The sequence below is a fragment of the Panthera pardus genome, unplaced genomic scaffold (genome assembly GCF_024362965.1).
Source record: "Panthera pardus isolate Hobbes unplaced genomic scaffold, ASM2436296v1 HiC_scaffold_15, whole genome shotgun sequence".
In the NCBI taxonomy this organism is placed as follows: domain Eukaryota; kingdom Metazoa; phylum Chordata; class Mammalia; order Carnivora; family Felidae; genus Panthera; species Panthera pardus.
The window spans coordinates 49616001-49636503 of record NW_026526710.1 but is presented as its reverse complement, the minus strand read 5'-3'; the positions used below and the strand labels follow the sequence as shown (position 1 = coordinate 49636503).

The window sequence follows — 20503 nt, the reverse complement described above, 5'->3', positions numbered from 1 at the left end:
CTACTCAAAGTAGCACCAGGTCTAGAAAAGGAAGTATTTTAATTATGGTCTTCCAATTAATCAGAAGTGTAAAATACTGTGGGAGCATAAATGGTAACAACTACAATTTTTATAAATCCTGTAAGACCTAGGATTAAGAACGGTTCTATTCATTTTAACAGAGATACTGATAGCTAGCTGATAGCTGTGTGATTCCCCATGTATCTATCAGGTGGAACGCTAAGCACTGGGTTGTTTCAAAAGATTCCTATTCAGGGCAGTTGGAGGGTAACAATTTAAAAAGTGATTCTTTGTAAAAAATACTAGCTTCAAGGTCTAAAACACCAATGCATTTTGAAGGATAATTTTACAACTCAAGGTACACTGACCTCCAACAGAAGGCTGTGTGTAGAGTTCACAACTCAAATTATAACATACAAGAAAATAATCCACTGTAAGGAATAGTCAGTTGATGCATCAAACAGAAGAATTGTCACTTTCAGTCACGTGAGTTAAAAGAACACCTTGAATGTGAGTTGTTTTATCAGGGTATGTTTTAAATCAAGGGCCAGCAAATTACAGTCCATGAGCTATATCCAGTCCAATTTTTGTTTTGGTAAATAAAATTTTACTGGAACACAGTAAATGCCCAATTGTTTAGCTACTGTCGAGGTCTGCCTTTGCACTACAATGCAGAATTGAAGAGCTGTGCCAGAAATAGCATGACCTGTATTTACTCTCTAGCCCTTAACAGAAAAAAAACTGTCAACTCTTGTTTTAAATAATTAGAGACAAAAGACAGAATAAAGCCATTATTAATAAACAGGAAACCATGATAAAAGAACAGGCAGCTTTGAAACAGAATCAGACAGAACATCTAGAAATGAAAATTTAGTTCTTCAGTTAAAAAATGTAATGGACACAATAAAGAATTACTAAATAATTAAAATACAGAGTTAATGAAAATAGCTAGAATGGAGCATAAAAAAATGATGAGTCAAAAAACAGGATAGTGAAGAAATACGGGGATAGCATAAACAGTCAGAATGAACATCTATAGGAGTTTCAGAACAGTGGACAGAAGACCGGCAATATTTGAAGAGCTAATGACCAAAGTTTTTAGAACTGAAAAAATGGCAAGAGTTCTCAGGTAAAGCGATACATCAAATCTCAAGAAGGACAAATACCCACTTTCGTCTGATGTGTTGACATTATAAAACATCAACAATAAAAAGGATATTATAAAACAATTTTAACAAAAATAAATTATGTCCAAAGAGATGACAATAAGAACACAGAAATCTTATCACTAAATAACAGATGGCAGTGGAATATCTTCAAAGGGGCAAGAGAATGTGAGCTATAATCTAGAATTTCATTAATAAGAAAGTCTTTCAAAAATGGCAATGATGGCAATGAGAAAAGAACATTTTTGTATCCAAAATGGAAACTATCCTTTAGAGAATCTCACTAAATAATCAGTAGTGCATATTCTCAACAAATGAAAAATTAAATCGAAGAAGGAATGAATGGGTTGCAGAAACAATGGTAAACTAAAAGACTAATAGATCAGAGCAACTCCAAGTAAATATAAATAGTGAAAAATAATACTAATAATTAGAAAGAGTTAAGTAAAGAAAATAAATAAGTTAAAGAGGAAATAAATTGGAAAATAACTGCATGCAAGATGTGAAGATGTGATTGAAATAAGAGCGCTATCAAACCCTGGCATTATTTGAGAAGGAAGAGGACAATAGCCTAGTTCTTTACTTGGTTAAAATTGTATAGATCTCACAGTTCACAAGTATGAGCCCCGCATTGGGATCTGTGCTGACAGGTCAGAACCTGGAGCTAGTTTCAGATTCTGTGTCTCCTTCCCCCTCTCACGCTCTGTCCCTCTCTTTCAAAAATAAATAAACTGTAAAAAAAAAAAAAAAAAAAAGAAAAGTAAAGAGAAAAGAAAACCTCTATAGGTAACCACTAGAGGCAATTAAAAAGAATTATAACTTCCAAATAAATGCATGGAAGGAAATCTCAATGAATCAAATGGAAGGCATAAAAGTAGAAAAACAATAAAAATTAAGTCCAACAAAATCAAAATAATATAAATGGATTTTCATACTTGATTTACAAAGTAATGCAATCCACCTATGTGATGCTTACAAGAAATATACTTAATGATCATGAGGAATGGATGAAAATGAAATAAAGACATACTAGCCAGAGACTCAAAACAACAAAATAATACAACAATATTAACATCAGACAAGATACACAAAGGTAGAAAACCTTATTGGGGATGAGAAAGATCACTCCTTAAGTATAAAAGGAGTAATTCACTGAGAAGATATAATGACCTTAAATCTGCATCCATTTAAGCAGCACATCATTCAAAAATTAAAACTGAGAGAATTAAAAAGAGAAAGTGCCATTACACAATGCTAGTGAGAAGTCTTAACACCTCCTACCAGAAACTGAGACATCAGACAAAAAAACTTGTCTTAATACAGAGAACTTTAACAACTCAATAATCAATGTTGAACTAATGAATTTAACATAGGTCACTGCACTGAGCTGTTAGAGAAAGCAATGTTTTGTCAGCACTCAAGGAACAGTAAAACAAACAAACCTGACCTATGAGTCTCCACAAATACTGATGAACAATATAAAACTTCATCTAATTAGGTAGCAATAACACAAACAGCAACTCTCCAATCCTCCCATACCCATTATTTGGACATTCAAAAGCATACTTTTAAGTATTTCATAAGTAAAAGAAAAACAATTCAATGGAAATTAGAAAAAATTTGGATTCTAAATGACAATGCCAAAATTTGTGAAACACAGCTCGATTTAAAGGTAAATTTTACCAATTATAGAATAGAAAAAGAATTGAAAATTCAAAGTTAAGTGTACAAATCAACTATGCAAAAACTTGAAAAAAAAGGATTACAAAAATAAGAGTATACATTCATGAAACAGAAGGACAATGAAGACCATAAACAACCAAAAAAGGGTTTTATGTCTCGTTTTGTTTGTTTTTTATTATTAGGCTAATAAAATAGATATACTTCTGGTGAGAGATCAAATAAATAAAGAGGAATGAAAGGTAGGGCCATAAATCTAGATATAGCATACAAGGCAGATATAATGAAAAAGAGGTGTTAAGTGGTATAATACTATGACTTTATCCAATATCTTTGAAGACTAACTATTTTTAAGTTTATAAATACTCCAACTCAAAATAGAAATCCTGAATAAATTTGCAAAACCCTTTAAAAAAATGGATAATTAGGCAACCTCTCCTACCCCACATACACAGAAAACACATAAACAGCTCTAAAGATGACTTTTACCAAAACATTAAGGAGCTCTCTTAGCACTTCATTTTGTACATATTCCAGGGAATAGGTAAAGAAACAAAGATTTCCAATTCACTTCATGAAGTTAATATAAGCTTTATTCCAAAATAAGGACAGGGGTGCCTAGATGGCTCAGTCAGTTAAGCATCTGACTCTTGGTTTCAGCTCAGGTCATGATCTCATGGTTCGTGAGTCTGAGCCCTGTGTCAGACTCCACGCTGACAGTGTGGAATCTGCTTGGGATTCTCTCTCTCCCTCTCTGTGCCCCTCCCCTGCTTGCTCGCTCTCTCGCTCTCGCGCACTCTCTCTCTCTCTCAAAATAATAAACTTAAAAAAATAACTGGGCGCAGGGGTGGCTCAGTCGGTTGAGTGTCTGACTTTGGCTCAGGTCATGATCTCACAGGTCATGATCTCACAGCTCGTGAGTTCGAGCCCCGCGTCGGGCTCTGTGCTGACAGCTCAGAGCCTGGAGCCTGCCTCAGATTCTGTGTCTCCCTCTCTCTCTGCCTCTAACCCACTCGAATTCTGTCTCTGTCTCTCTCAAAAATAAACGAACATTAAAAAAAAAAAAAAAAGAACAAGGCCAGTATAAGAGAACAAATATTCAGCCAACCCCACTTACAAAGACACAAAAAAGGTACAAAAGTTGTATCATTTAAAAAAATCTAAAGCTGGGGCGCCTGGGTGGCTCAGTCGGTTGAGCGGCCGACTTCGGCTCAGGTCATGATCTCGCGGTCTGTGAGTTCAAGCCCCGCGTCGGGCTCTGTGCTGACAGCTCAGAGCCTGGAGCCTGTTTCAATTCTGTGTCTCCCTCTCTCTGACCCTCCCCTGTTCATGCTCTGTCTCTCTCTGTGTCAAAAATAAATAAACGTTAAAAAAAAAAATTAAAAAAAAAAATCTAAAGCAAATCTGACATTTATTTAGTCAAGGAGATAGGTATATAGGTGTCTGCTTTATTCGTACTGTATCTGTATTTTTCTGTATGTTTGGTCTTTTACAATTAAAACAAACAAAAAAAAAAAGTCCACAAGGAGAAAAGACTTAGGGAGAAGTTTCTGTTGTCAGCAACAGAGGCAAAAATAAAACCTAGAGACAAAAAGGGTGACAAATATAGGAAAGGAGTCTACTTAATTCCCATTTATGGCCTACATATTCTCATATGAAGGAGTTGAGGTCATTTACCAAGAGTGATTCTGACTGGGAGGAAGGTTGGGGAAATGAGAGAATTATAAGACTTTGAACCATGTTATAAGCAATATGAGAAGCAGGACCTTTGTGGTTGGTTACTATTTAGTATGGTTCAAAATCTTTAAGAATATCATTGATAAAGGAAGATTCAGAGAGGTATATAATCTTTTATGACAAACCCAAAAGATCTATTTCAAAGATGTCCAACTAAGCAAGAATATGTTCTATAATTTTGGAACAAAGACAGAGCAGAGAAACTTCTTGCTAAATTTGTAGCCATACAGGATGTTTAATTCCATTTTAATTATCCTTACACACTTACTCTTAATTGGCTTAAGAACAATCCAATTATATCTGATTGTCTTATCTCATTAAAGCTAGTACCTCATCTCCCTACAGCATTCAGAGGAAGAAAAAGATGTCATTTTAGTGTCTAATTCCTGGACACTAGAGACTATAAAGTAGCTGCAGTCTGGAGAAGGAGGGATGAGAAGCATCAGTCGCCAAACTGCCAAAGTGAGAGTCTATGACATACACAAAGACACTAGGCTGGCCGCATGATAAAAATCATGGGGAAATACATCCAATCGGGTCAGGGAAATTCTCTATTAATTTTGCCCAAGGGAAGTTCAAAGACCACCAATCTGAGTAAAGGCTGCTGACTGGAGCAGTTGATCAATGGGTAGTCTGTTGGCTTAAAGACTCCTATTTCGAAGAAGGGAACCCACAGAGAACTTATGCATAAAATGCACAGAGACACAGACATAACACTAACCCAGAGGGAAGAGGCACATGCAAGAAGCAGACCAGGGTCTTTCGTTAGAAGAGGCACTGCCCAAAGAAATACAAAAAGTTCAAAATGAAAGAGTTCTTTATTGTCGCAAAGAAATAAGAGAGGAATGATTCTAAAAGAGCACAGAGAATAAAAACAGCCATTCAAAGAGTCAGTGTAAGGTAGAGGGGATGGAGAGAAATTATCAGAGGACAAAAGCTAATCATCTACAATGTGATGCAATGTAAACTTCACAAATGAGGCAATTGTATAAAAAAGTCTATCGAGTAGCACTGAATCTATTAAAATATAGTACCGACATTAAAAAACTATGGGGATTATTGTTAAAAAACAGAATATAAATGTTAACAATGTTGATGTTTAAAAATAATAAAGCTAACAAAAATATGGAGTAGGAGGGACTATAATTATTCCCCTGTCCTTTATACTATACTGTCCGAAATTATAACGAGTAATCAAAAAAATCAGTTTTTCATAGTTTAATATCTTTGGAGACAACTTGTAGCAATGAACGTATCTTGTGGCGATGTTTAGCAATTTTGTTTTTTTGGTTTTATTTCTGTTCTTTTTATTATTCAGCTAAAATTAATTAAATTTAGCACTTTTAATTAAAATGGTTAATACAGTTTTTCTAAGATGATCTCTGGCTGTAGATACACATTAAGCAATGTAAAAATCACCTTCTTCCACCAGGTGAGGATAAGAGAAATCTGAGTTAGAAGAGGTCCTTCATCCCACTCTGCTGGCACCTTGATTTCCGACTTTCAGCCTCTAGAACTCGAGTTAAGATGCCAGAGTAGTAGGAGGACTCTATGCTTGCCTCATAACTTGAACACTGGCTAGATAAATAACTGGATCATTCTGAACACCCAGGAAATCTGTCTAAGGACCTACAGAACAAGCTGCATGACCAGGAGGAGAGAAGAGGCCACATGGTGGAGGGTAGGTGGTGAGGAGATGTGATTTGGGGGAGAAAAGGATCATGGGTACTGCGGAGAGGAGGGAGCCCTGATCACGGAGAGAGGAGACAGAGAAAAAGACAGAGGGAGCATCGCACAGGGGCTCACACAAGGAAAACTCTTCTCCAATGCCACTGACTGGAAAATGAGAGGGGCTGCTTATCTTCAGTGTTTACAACCAGCAGAGCTCCAAGACTGGAGTTTCAGAGTTCTGCACCATGGATGGTATGGAGCCAGCAGGCACTGCAGTGCTTCTGTGGAGAAGGCAGGCAGAAGCCCAGGAGTAGATGATGCGGTCTGAGGATCCCCTGGGGCACACTGGGCGAGATGTTTCCCCTTCTTGGAGTGCATCTGGGAGAGGTGGCATTGCCACACAGGGGGCAAAAGAACTGGCAGGCACCATCGTGCTGCCCCATTCATTGGCACAGGCATAGTGATACCTGCTGAGGGTGGCTAAGCTGGACTCGGGCTTTTTGCTGTGCTTTCCTCTGAACTCCAAGCTCCTGCGTGTTGGTGTGACTGCCCTTCTAGGATAAACCAGCATCAGCTCCTCAGTGGCATGACCTTCCCCCAGAGGACCAGCACGGTCTGAGCCACGCTGGATCCCTAAAGTTTGGAGTTTTGAAACTCACCAGCAGGTCTGATAAAACATGGGTTTACTGTGCTGCTAAGCGAGCAGACGGCCCTGACACAAATGTCTCAGATCCCTGGGACTCACGAGGGGAGACCGTCTGCTCTCCAGTGAGGACTTTTCAGACAGTGGCGGGTGTGAACGCACCGGGGACAATGGAGAGGGCTGGTGCCATTCTTCTCCCCTGCCCATCAGCATGACCGAATGATAGCGACCAGCCCAGCACCCACAGTGGAGGCCAGAGCCACTTAAACCAAGCCCTGTCCCCCTGCACTCAGCAGGTGCTTCTTTACTAGGGCAAATGAGTGTGAGACACAGAGCAGCAGGTTCCTCCCCCAGAAGACCAGCACAAACTCCTACCAAGCCTGCTCACCACAGACTGCTGTAAAGCTTCAACTCTAGTGGCAACAGATTAGGCCTCTTAACAGGCAGACCAGAACACACCTAGTTAAGATCTGGCACATTCTGGACAAGGTCCAAACACTGCCCACTGCAGGCAAGGAGACGTTCTCCAAAGGACTGACCTCAGAGAAACAGCAGCCCAACCACGGAACATAGCATACACCAGAAACATCTCCTAAAGCACCAGGCCCTAAGAAGTATATGACCTCTTCTTAATGAAGCCATTACTCCCGGGAGCAGGAAACACAGGCTCTCCCAACACAGCGAAGAAGACAAAGGCCTAGACAAAGTGCCAATATTTTTTCCACCTGTGCCAACTCACCATGTTATCGCATCTATTCCATCAGAGAGATACTCGGGGAAATATTCTCAAAATTTTCATACATAACCATGGTCAAGAACAAAAAATAACCAAGAGAAGACAAAAAAAAACCCTAAGTCGCAAGTAATGGCCTCCCATTCTGAGTGATGCATTTCTTTTAAGTTTACTTATTTATTCTGAGAGAGAGTGCATGAGAGAAACAGAAAGAGGCGGGGGGGGGGGAGGGAAAGAGAGAGAGACAGAGAAAGAGAGAGAGAGAGAGAGAGAGAGAGAGAGAGAGAGAGAGAGAGAGAGAAAGGGAGAGAGAGAAAATGAATCCCAAGCAGGCTCTGTGCTGTCAGCACAGAGCTTGAAGTGGGGATTGATCTCACAACTGTGAGGTCATGCCCTGAGCCCAAATCAAGAGTCAGACACTTAACTGACAGCCACTGGGTGCCCCATGATAAATTTCTCATAAAAGTTTCAACACTGGGGTACCTGGGTGGCTCAGTTGGTTTGAGCATCTGACTTCAGTTCAGGTCATGATGTCACCGTTCATGAGTTCACGCCCTGCCACTGGACGCTGTGCTGACAGCCTGGAGCCTGCTTCGGATTCTCTGTCTCCCTCCCTCTCTGCCCTTTCCCTGCTAGCTTACGTATGCTCTCCCTCAAAAACAAACACTAAAAAAAAAAAAAAAAAAACATTTAAAACAAAAACCTTCAACCTCACTATCAGAAGAACTAGAATGACTGAGGGATACTAAAGCTCAATTATTTTTTATTGTGGGCTCCTAACTGTCTCCAGGGAAACTGGCATATGAAGGGACCTGACAGAGGTCTATGGTGCTTTCTTACTGCCGTGTCCTCAGGGAAGCACACCAGAATCCCTTGTGCCCGGGGCTACATGCATGAGCTTCCAAGACCCAGGAGACATCTATACCTGAATAGGGTGACTATCTTGTAGTTTGACTAGTTAAGTAATTGCCAGACAGCAAAAGGAAGCACCTAGGGGACAATCAGAAGAACTGTATATCCTGCTAAGGAAATCTCACGATAAGGATGACAATTGAGACTGGATTTGGACTGGATTTACTTTAAGTTAGAACAGACTTACACCATTTGTTTTAATTCAGAATGATAGCAACAGGAGTTTTATACATTTACTGCCACCTAGAGAAGGCAAAGATAGTTAAAACTAAATGTCTATAACTGTATGAATTAGAGGTCTAGCTCTGATGAGGAAAATGCTCTTCCTGTCTGGCTGGCTCCTGGGTGTTGGCTGGGTTCATCTTTCCTTGCACTGGTTCTGCAACTCTACAAGAATGACCGGAACCCCAGGAGCACAGGACCATTTTTATTGAAGGATATGTAAGTATGCTGAAGCCTGTAGGATGCCTCATTCATCCAAACTTACAAACCCATTCAGCTACTTATAAATAATCCACTCAAACCTTATCCAGCACCTGCTAAACCAGAGGCATATAATGGGTGTGTGAGGACCTCAAAGACAGACATGAAGGTCCCTATTCCCAAGGAATTAACAAGTTAGCGGCAAAGAGGGAAGAGCAAAATGCAAATAAATATGCCTGAAGAACTATTCAATACCATCCTGATTCTAAAATGCTTCACAGCATGGAGAATCTTTTACTCTGTAAGATTCCTAAAGTCACAGAACATCAAAAATATTTTTTAAAGTTTTTATTTATTTTGAGGGAGAGCCAGCATGCATGAGAGCTGGGAAGGGGCAGAGAGAGAGGGAGAGGAAGAGTCCCAAGCAGGCTCCATGGTGTCAGGGCAGAGCCCGATGCCGGGCTTGAACTCATGAACTGTGAGATCATGACCTGAGCCAAAGCCAGACACTTAATCGACAACTGACTGAGCCACCTAGGCGCCCCCAAAACATTACTTTCTTAAAAAGACGTGGGTCATTGTCTAGAAATGGTTACATTAAGGCTCTTTCTTTTATTTCATTTACATTTTTTCACTGTTTATTTTACAGGAGGCTTCATAGCACTGCTGACTTCACTTGCACAGGATAAGCTATTTCACCCTGTTTGCTGGTTAGTCATCAGTCACCTTTCTTTCCCTGTAATCAGCTTATTTTTGACAGTTTTTTACCTTAATTGACTTAATTTTAAGTGCTATCTTCTTCCTCCATCTGCTTGATTTTACAGGATCAGCCAGGATGTCTTAAGAGTGGCTAGCTTTCGCTTCATGTGTAACTAGTGTAGCTGCATTTGAACACTGACAGCAGACTCATCCTGTCACAGAGTGTTCTGCTGCTCCTCAGTGGGGCCTACAGGTCCAGGGCATGGGCTAGATGATTTGACATAGATAGCCAACATAATGGTCAAGTCCAGAGTACAGGCTAGATGATTTGATATTCAGATACCCAACATAATGGTCAAGTCCAGGGCACGGGCTAGATGATTTGACATAGATAGCCAACACAATGGTCAAGTCCAGAGTACGGGCTAGATGATTTGATATTCAGATACCCAACATAATGGTCAAGTCCAGGGCACGGGCTAGATGATTTAACATAGAGAGCCAACATAATGGTCAAGTCCAGAGTATGGGCTAGATGATTTGACATTCAGATACCCAACATAATGGTCAAGTCCAGGGCACGGGCTAGATGATTTGACATAGATAGCCAACATAATGGTCAAGTCCAGAGTACGGGCTAGATGATTTGACATTCAGATACCCAACATAACGGTTTAGACTCTGGAGTTAGCTATGTCTTGGCTTTTATCTTAGCCATGTCATTTACGAGAAGCCTCCTTAACCCTTGGGGCCTCAGCTTCTTCAGCTGAAAAATGAACATAATTCCACTGTACATAACTGAAGGCAGTATTGAATGAGATAACTTCTGTCAAAATACCTAGACCATGGCATTAAATATGGGCAGTGAATATTATTTCACTTCTACATTCTTTCTCAATGATGTAGCTTCATTATTCTACTATTTTGCAGTCTTAAAAAAAAGGTTAAAAAGAACTCGGTGGTCTTCTTTATCACCTTTGTAATTTGCTAACAAGCCAGCTGAAATATTCTGACAACACAATTTTTAACATGTAAGATGTTTACTGCCATGTAGGGCTTCTAGGTAACAATAGCCGGAATACAAGAGATCCTGACTAAAGACCTGAACACCTGACAGGATCCTGATCACCTAATACACACTCCACTTGACTTCCAGTACTGAAGTTAGCTAAGTAATTAAATAGGGTGGCCCCTGTGCCTTGAATTTTCTTAAACTCATGATATGGCATTGGCTTTACTGAGGTTGGTAGCAGGCCATTTTTAACTGAAGGTCACTGACTTTTAAATTACTTACGATACAATAACATGACTTTTTTTTTTTTTAGTACATTCTTTACATGTCACTCTCCCAGTATAGTTTTCTATTTTAGAAACTACTTCTATTAAATTACAAACTTTACAATACCCAAAAGACTAGAAAACAAACAAACAAACAAAAAAAAAAACCCATCAGTATATACGTAACTGAGGTTATACACAAACACATATTCATGCATTGGGGCTACACAAAAATTATAAAATTATTTAGCCTTGGAAATAATGCAAAAGAGGTAATTATACTACATGCCAAGAATGTAAAACAAAAATAAATTCTGCTTCCCCAAAGAGATCTTATCTGAAGATATATAAATCCTATTCAAAGACTTTTTATTGAAAGCAACAGGGTGCCAGGCTGGCTCAGTTGGTAGAGCATGAGACTCTTGATCTTGGGGTCATGAGTTTGAGCCCCATGTTGGGCGGAGAGATTACTTTAAAAAGTTAAAAAGAAAGAAAGAAAGAAAGAAAGAAAGAAAGACAGAAAGAAAGAAAGAAAGAAAGAAAGAAAGAAAGAGAGAGAGAGAGAGAGAGAGAGAAAGCAAGCTCGCTCCCAGGATTTAGCAAAATTCCTGGTATATATGATTGATAGGCAATCAATAAACCCAGATCAATAAACCTTTCCTACAAAGTTACTAACCTGAACTTTATTCTATATGTAAATATAGAATCAAGTTATAAAGTTAAACACTTGCTTGAATTCCATAAACACATGAACTGCAAATAAGAATTACCCTAAGTTGCCAAGAAAGTAAGTGGCAGAACCAATAAAAAAGTTCAGGTCAGTAACTTTGTAGTTTCTACCAACCATTTTACAAAACATTACAAAGATCCAGGTCATTATCGTTACCCTTGCTCAGAGGTGAAATAACTGAAAGAAAGAAGCCATTAGGTCCAGACATCCAACAAGGCAGATTCGGTAGAGAATTACAATGTTCAGCCCCAGATGTGTTTTCTTTTTCATCTTTTTCATTCTCATATTACGTTTTCCCTGAATGCTGCTGTTGAATTCCTGGTGAAAGTTATCAGGAAGGAAATCTGCAGAGGAAAACCTGGTGCTGAGTCTCAGGACCCAGGGACTGTGTCTCCCACACTTGTCGGCAGTTTTACACTGTTTTTCCGACAGGCACTGCTGAATATTTCAAGCAGCACAGATGACAAGCGAGGCAGAGCAGTTTTACTGCAGCAGGACCCCACTGACAATGTCCTCTATGGTTCAATGAACTCTTTACAGAAAGTTGTCTTTTTCCCCCAATACAGTATATCCCAATAAACTGAAACCCGGCTGCAGGAACAAAACATGGCATAGGAGATAAAATCATGACTTGGCAGATAATTTCTTGAATACACAGATCGTTTTAAATCTCCAACCTTTAGCCTCTGCTTCACCCAATAATATCGTGTACAGATTCAGCAATACACTTAAGACCAATCTGTTGGAACTGTATTTTCTTATTTAGTATCTTTTTTGGTTTAAATAAACTAGAAAGAATTTTAAGTTTCCTTGTTTATCCATTAAAAAAATGTCCTAAGAATTTTCTGTAATTTCACTGAAAAAGATACAAATCTCTAAAACGTGAAATGTCATAGGCTATTGAACACTCACCCAAACCAGACTTTTTTAATCGTTTTAAGTGCTGACTTGTTTGTTTTCCAGTGGGAGATTTTTGCCCATGTTTCATTTCTTTATCTGAACTGTCTGCTTCACCATTTTTAGATTCGGAGCCTAAAAAAGGAAATAGTTATTATGTCATTATCTTCCTCTTGCTGTCCTTGAAAAGAAAAATCTAAAATTGTTTCAAAAACCATAGATATAATCTCCTTTTCTATAAGTTAATTCACTACCTTTGGCCACAATCTGATTCCTCTACTGGATATAGAGAGAAAAGCCCAATAAATCAATCAAACAGAACAAAAAGCAGGAACAGATGGCCTAATAGTGGAGTCAAAAACACGTTCTCTGATCTGATAGCTTTTAAAAGAAACACTCAGATCTTTTGTAAAAACACACGAATAAGCTTCAACAATACTATACCATTTAGAGACCATGCAAGACAGAGACAGAAACATGAAGGCAGAAGAGAGGCTTGAAGAGAAGGAGAGAGCAAACCTCTAGAAATAACTTTATGCTGAAACAGGAACAGAAAATACACACATCAACCTATAATCAATAGAATGGTACATAGCTGATAAAGTGACAGAAGGTAAATTAGAAGAAAAGGTCAGGGCTGCGCTGAGGTGAGAAGAATGTTCCCAGAACACAGAAACTAATAAAGGATGCCCGATTTTGCCGAAGACTGAAAAACAAATTCACACTCACGGAAGAACTGCTTTTGATGGCATTACACACCAGCATGGGGTCCACCATTAAAGTTCAACATTCAAACAAAAGCCAAAGCCACAACAAAAAAATCCACCTAGCGGTCCCACACATTTTCTTGCACCTATTGACATCAGCAAATGAAGTCCTTTGATGATGAACGAGCTGGTGCCTTTTATTTTCTTAAGAACAAAATGCCCTGTTAGGTTTGAATCACTGAAAGAGTCAAAAGTATAACAAAATTAAAATGAAACCTCAAGTAGGAATATTATTCAGTTGCAGAGCAAATCTGTGCCATCTCTCACAGTGAGGAAGTCTCCTTCGGGCAGAAACTGGCCAAGCATACAATATTTGAGCTCTTTACCTGAAGGCGAGTCCGACTGCTCATCAGACACCTTTAATGGTGTCAAAACAACACGAGGAACAGTCTTGTTTACCATCATTGAGACTCCATTTCTTCTTTTCTGCTGCTGCCTCAAAGCCTACAAAACATGATAATAAAATATAACACAAAACTATAGCCAAAATGATTTCTCATGATCGAATTCAACGGTCCATTTGCCCACCACTAGATACCAGCTCTTAAGAGACTTAAATTCCACAGAGTCACTAATTTATCCTGATTCTTAATGTCATTTTCATGTCATTTTCCCTCAAAAGCATAAAATCAGGCTTTGGCAAAGGGTATCAACCTGAGAGCGTTCTGGGGTGTAATTCTGAAAACAAAGCAGCACTTAAAGGTTTGTTCTACCTCGGCAGCATGGCTTGGGAGCCCACGGAACTTGAAGCCATGGCTCCCAAGTAAAATAAATGCAAAATAAATGTTTCAAGACCAGGATAAAAATATATGTGTCTGCACTTCTCTTGCAGGTGCGTCCTCTCCAGTGCACTGCTCAGTCAATCAAGTTAACACCGAGTGTCATCAGTATGTACAGCAGGTAAGGACTACAGTATTGATGCACTCACTCAGCCGTGGGGAGCGCTGCACAAAATCACTGAACATGGCAGGAATCATTTATTTCTGTGAAGGGAATCAGTCCTAATCTTGGAAACCTTGCAGCACTCGGCTTCTGTCTGCTTGACTTTGGGCATTAACCTTCAGAACACGAACATGACGGCGTTCTGGCAAATCCAGGAAAAAAAAAATTGATACGAGAATAAATCTCTCCAAATGGGAGTGCTTTGTGTTTCATAAATGAATCAACCACAGCGATGATAATGTAATAAAAGACATTTAAAAGTTCTGAAATACAGCTTATCCAGTGGATCGCTTTACACAGAAAATTACCTGTAATAAAAAGGGTATTCAGCACACGAAACTGAAGAGACATTAAATTCCCAGTTACAGGGAGGCTAAAATTCCTCAAAAGGTTAAAAGGCTGACCACAGACAGTCTCAAACATTTTTATTCCTGGCTTCTGTGTCATTTCTACCAATTTTATAACAACTCAGTTACTTGATTAATGTTCTTCGACCAGAAGTTGTCACAACCTCCTAAAATACTGCACTGACTATATATCCCCTGCTGTCAGAAACAATGTCACTGTATTTGCAAAGGGTATTAGTTGAATGTCCAACTTGTAGACCATAAGATTTAGCAATCAAATAATTACAGAAGTGAAAAATTAAACACCACTTAAATGAGAGAAAGCAGATTCAGATGAGATTTAGAACCAGATGGCAAAGCGAGTGGCTGGGGGAGTCTATTACAAACGATACTGTTGGCTATTAGTAACACAAGCAACTTCCCTTCAATTCCTACATCTCCTGGGCTTTTGTCAAATACGAGGCACCATGTGGGGACAAGAGATCAAACCCGAATAAAATGCCCTCCTCCTCACCTTTTGCTTGCTGTCAATAATATATTTAATGAGAACATGTGTGCCATAAAATATTTAGGACATTTACTACTTTTTTTCATCAAGGTGTACATAACTGCATAAATGTCTATAGCCTGGTGTAAAAGCTCAAAGCTTTTTATAGACATTAACCTATCAATCCAATAACAAAACAGAATGAGGCAACACAGTGCCTCAAATTACAATCAAGACCATTTTTGCCTACTACGTAAGACTTCACAAAACAATAACCTGTGTACAAAGAATGATTAATTTTTAGGAGTCTATACATCATAGATTTCGACTATTTCCCTTCGCAATCCAAGTGAGTATTTTAAAAAATATTCATTTTATGTTAGGGTGGATAGGTATATATTTGAAAATACCGCTTAAGAAAAAGAGATTAAACACAGGTGCTACCTAGAAACTGGAATCATAAAGTTAAAGATGCCATGTCTTTTCATAGCATTTTTGGTAGATAATAACTAAAGTAATAAACATTTTGTCCTGAGAGGACTCTACTATAGAAAAATTAGCAGCTGGACAGACAGCACACATGACAGAGATGGAGGGGGAGGGGGAGGGGGAGGGGGAGGAGGAGGAGGAGGAGGACGACAACGACGACCGGGAGGGGGAGGGGGAGGCAGGAGGAAGAGAACCACCACCACCGGCCATGCCAGCACCACCCAGAGCGTCAAGGTGCAGCCAAGGTAGGGAAAAAGGAATACTAATCAGTATTGAGACCATTTCAATGATTTTTTAAAATAAATACGTACACAGAAATTTGAATGAATATTTCTTAACACGGTATTTTTAAATACTGAAATGAAACAATGTCTCTCGGTGACCAAAACTAAATGTCCCCAATTTTTTTTTTTTTTTTTTAATTTTTTTTTTTTCAACGTTTTTTATTTATTTTTGGGACAGAGAGAGACAGAGCATGAACGGGGGAGGGGCAGAGAGAGAGGGAGACACAGAATCTGAAACAGGCTCCAGGCTCCGAGCCATCAGCCCAGAGCCTGACGCGGGGCTCGAACTCACGGACCGCGAGATCGTGACCTGGCTGAAGTCGGACGCTTAACCGACTGCGCCACCCAGGCGCCCCTAAATGTCCCCAATTAAAAAAATTATTTTAAGTGTATTTAAAATATGCACACTTTCCTGTTTTACTTCTGAAAAACATGCATTATATTTGACCCCAAGTAACATTTCTACGGGCAGATAAACAAAAATTGGGAAGTCTTTGTTTACTGCAAGGCCAGTGACAGCAGTGAAGCAGCAGGCTATGAGGCAAACTCAAGGAGTACCACAGTTCAGTTATTAGAAGGAGCATCTTGATCACATTTACTAGATTCATGGTCACTTTAGGCTAACTTGCAGATTCCAATTCACTTCCCAGAAAGCAGGATTTATTTGACTCTGGACACTAAGGACACCTTCCAAGCAGATCAAAATGTGGATGGAGGTAGAGGCAAACCGTGCTAAGTGAGGGACTTGGGATCGTGTGGGCTCCAAACAAGAAAACTCTGGCACTTGTCATGTCCATGAGGCTGGCTGTAGTACAATGGTTCCTGTATTAATAGCGATCCCTGTTTTCTTGTTGTAGGGTGTTCGTCCTGCAAGTAACGAAGCTAGTCGTTCATGGGTTGTTTGGTTACATAACTCTATTTCCGCAACGGCGGGCACATCCACCACTCACACATATGCTGCATGTCTCCTCACAATCCCTTGAAAAATGTGCAGTACTTTTTTGGAGCACATCGGCTGGGGTGAGACAATGACAGTGGGACGCGGAAGTGAGTGGGAAAGCACATATCCCGTTGGAAGAGGCAGTAAGTACTCAACAGATGCGACACAACTAGATTTTTAGGTGAGTCTTCCTGTTTTTAAACAATGTACCAGACAAAACAAAGATGACTGAGCTAAACTCGGGCTGAGGGCACCAACCTTCGAGACCTACTACGCACCGATCCCAATGGTCCTCACCTCACCAGATAAATGAGTCTAACCACTGCCCAGCAGAGGGCTTATAATGTGAGGATCTGTAGAGGAACAGGGACTGGCGCGGAGCCATCTTACTGACTGTGTGGTGCACTGGGTAAGGGCAAGGTTGCAGAGGCAGAGAAAGAATTAACTAACCAGCTGAGTAAGGCTGGGTAAATTACTTGGGCAAAATGTCCCTATAAAACAGAGACAACAGTGTTGGTAAGATGTTTTAAATACGAAATCACAGAACAATATTTAACACTATTTGTAGCACATAGTAAATATTCAATAAATGTTAATTATATCTATCTAATTTACTCATTCTGTAACGAATGCATTTTTTGAGGACTTACTGTTGTAGTCCGGTATACGCACTGCTGATCCATAGCAATGAATAAGACAAAAACATTTTTGTCTTCATTATTTCACATTTTAGCAAAAGACTGACAAGGAATCACAGAAAATAAACATCATAGTTTTACACACACACACAAGTACTAAGAAAATTATGCCAGGATGATGAGGGAGAATAACTGGGGTGGGAAGGAAAACCTCTTGGGGGGTGACAGTTGAGAGGAAATCCAAATGACAAGAAGAACCAGCCACGTGAAGATGGCAGAATCTCCAATCAGTTTAAAAAACAGTATTGAGACCCCTATCAGGAAAATTCTTTGGCGGTTCAAGGAATAAATAGCCAGGGTAGCTGGAAAAAAAGACTAGGAAGATTACAGAAATGGAAAAGAATTCCCCGAAATGATTGCCAAGGGTTTATTAGGAACAGGGGATTTATGGCCAAAGCAAAAGGCAGCTGTACAACCCCAGTCTCTTCCCACAGCCTACAGTGACCACACTGGTACTTGTGCACTGGAGATGTGAAAGAGGCCTCGCAAAGAGAAAGCACTGGGTGTCTTCCAAGAAATAAGTGTACTCTGTCTTTACACACTTCTTCGGCATACATCTATAAGGCTCCACTGCATGCAGTACATTGCACCCCACACCTTGGACAAGCTTCCCAGCAGTTCTGAGCATTTTGAGCCCTTTAGGGAAGGTTCCTTTAACACTCCAGTAACACTTCTGCCTCAGAGCCTCTGCATGAATTCTTTTCTGTGCATGTACGCTCTTCCCTCAGGCATCTGAATGGTTCATTTCCTCATATACTTGAGTCTACTCATTGCCTTTGCCCATCTGGGCTGCTAGAACAAGGTAACACAGACTGGGTAACCTGTAAACAACAGAAATTCATTCTACACAGTCTGGAGGCTGGAGGCCTGAGATCACAGTGCCAGTGTGAACCTGTGAGGGCCCCTCCTTTAGACTATGGGCTTCTCTTTGTATCCTCTCGAGGCAGACAGGGGCTAGGGAACTGTGGTAGGGTCTCTTTTGTAAGAACACTAACCGCGTTTAGGAGGGCACGGCCCTATTGGCCTAACACTTCCAAAGACCTCATCTTCAAATACCATCAAATCGAAGATTTCAATTTATGAAATGTGGGGGACACAAACATTCAGGTCACAAACTCTTACACTGCATTTCCCACCATATTCTCCATCCCCAACACCCACTATGCCTTATTCTCCTCCCATGGAAAGTATATTATACTGTGTAATGTCATTTTCTCTTCTCTTCCCCAACCTAGAATACAGACTCTATGAAAGACAAGGATTTTCATCTTTTTTTTGTTCACTAACATATTCCCAGTGACTAGAAGATGATATGGGCTATACTAGGTGCTCAGTAAATATTTACTAAGTGTAAATAAAAAACTCATAAAAATAATTTTAATAAAAATAGAAAAGCTCTCATCTATTTCTCTGTAAATTATATTACTGGTTTATTCAAAAGGCAGAGATTGGCATGGAACAATCAAGAAATAACTTTATTCTCCTAATGTTGCCTTCATATGTGTTCTGACCAATTTCCCTTTTCCATTTCTGGACAATACTTTACATACAACATACAGCTTTTCGGGTCATCTTCAAGTATTTACACAGTCTCATTTTTCAGGCTTAAAAACATGAGTTTGACTATAAAGCCTTCTTTCTGCTCTCCCAGATCACACCAATGCTTCGGGTCAAAAACTACATTAGTTAACAGATTCCTGATTTTACTCTTCCTCCATTTTCTTCCTCCATATCTGGGCTCCCCAGGATTGGGAGTTGAAAAGGAGGTGAATAATAGGTCAAAGTTGTCTCATCCAGTATTACCACAGTCACAGAATTACAATCTTTGGGGAGGCAGGAGGCCAACTGCTAGATTTGGATGGCATACATTATCTAGTTATATAGATAACATTACCTATGTACTTATCATCTAGTTATAACTATATATGTATATACACACACACACACACACACACACACACATATATATATATACACCTACATGTAAAAGTGTGTATGTACATATGTATATATGTAGGTGTGTGAATACAAATAAAAATAAACATATAAAATATAAATGAGAAATATATATATGTATACATATATACATATATATGTATATACACATACATACATACACATACATACATACATATACATACATATATACATACATACATATAAAATCCCATCCTTCATGAATGTTTCTGTCCGAGTCTTTCTCTCACTTAGACTGTGCCTCCTTTCACCAAGAGAGAGGATGTAGCAGAGCTCTATACACTTTAATAAAATCTCCTTGGTTAATACTCCTCCAAATAAATCTTGAGCTATTTTTTTATATCAACTATTGATCCATGATCAAGGGCCGTCTAGGCTTCTTTCACTAAGTCCTTTGAGGTTGTGTCTGGCACTCTCTTTACAACAGGTATACGTGTATCCCACTGTCCTCAGTTTTGAGCTTTAGCTAAAATTCCAGAAGAACAAGAAAATTCCTGTTTTATACTCTGCTACAAATATCACAGAAGTTAAATGTAACTTAGTTTATCATTATCTAAATTTGGATATCCCAAGGCCTGGACAATAGAAAGCCACATAATAGATTAAGAAAATGAGACTAGGAGAGTCACTTTAGATGGTGGTGGGAGGTTTGTTCTTCACAAGGGTACCCTAAAAGGGAGATTTTATTTCATTGTGATAAATTACAAAAGGTGGCTTTTTCTACTTCACACCAAAGGTCTCAATTAGCTAGAGGCAGCCCTGTTGATCAATCTATAACATTGCATTATTTTGACACTGACATTATGTAATGTCTTAACATATTAGTCTTGATTCATTTTAGGGGGATGATATCATTGAGGTACTTCCAACTAACCAAGTCTTAGCTATACTTTGAAATGCTAATGGAATATCTCATTGAACAAGTTTAAACCCTGTAATTTCAAAGCCAGGAACACACGTTATCAAAACATAAGAAGATGGCAAGTGTAAATGAGTCTACTAT

General features: G+C 39.3%; 1 protein-coding gene across 1 annotated transcript in view; it reads right to left on the bottom strand.

The window, feature by feature from the left end:
- The window catches only part of ASXL3 (ASXL transcriptional regulator 3), a 175687-nt gene that overhangs the window by 65715 nt on the left and 89469 nt on the right, over nucleotides 1–20503 (bottom strand). The window contains exons 7-8 of the mRNA XM_053902545.1: nucleotides 13663–13780; nucleotides 12585–12704 (exon numbers count right to left, since the gene is read on the bottom strand). Of these exons, the coding sequence (XP_053758520.1) occupies nucleotides 12585–12704; nucleotides 13663–13780 (238 nt within the window). The remainder of the gene's footprint in view (nucleotides 1–12584; nucleotides 12705–13662; nucleotides 13781–20503) is intronic.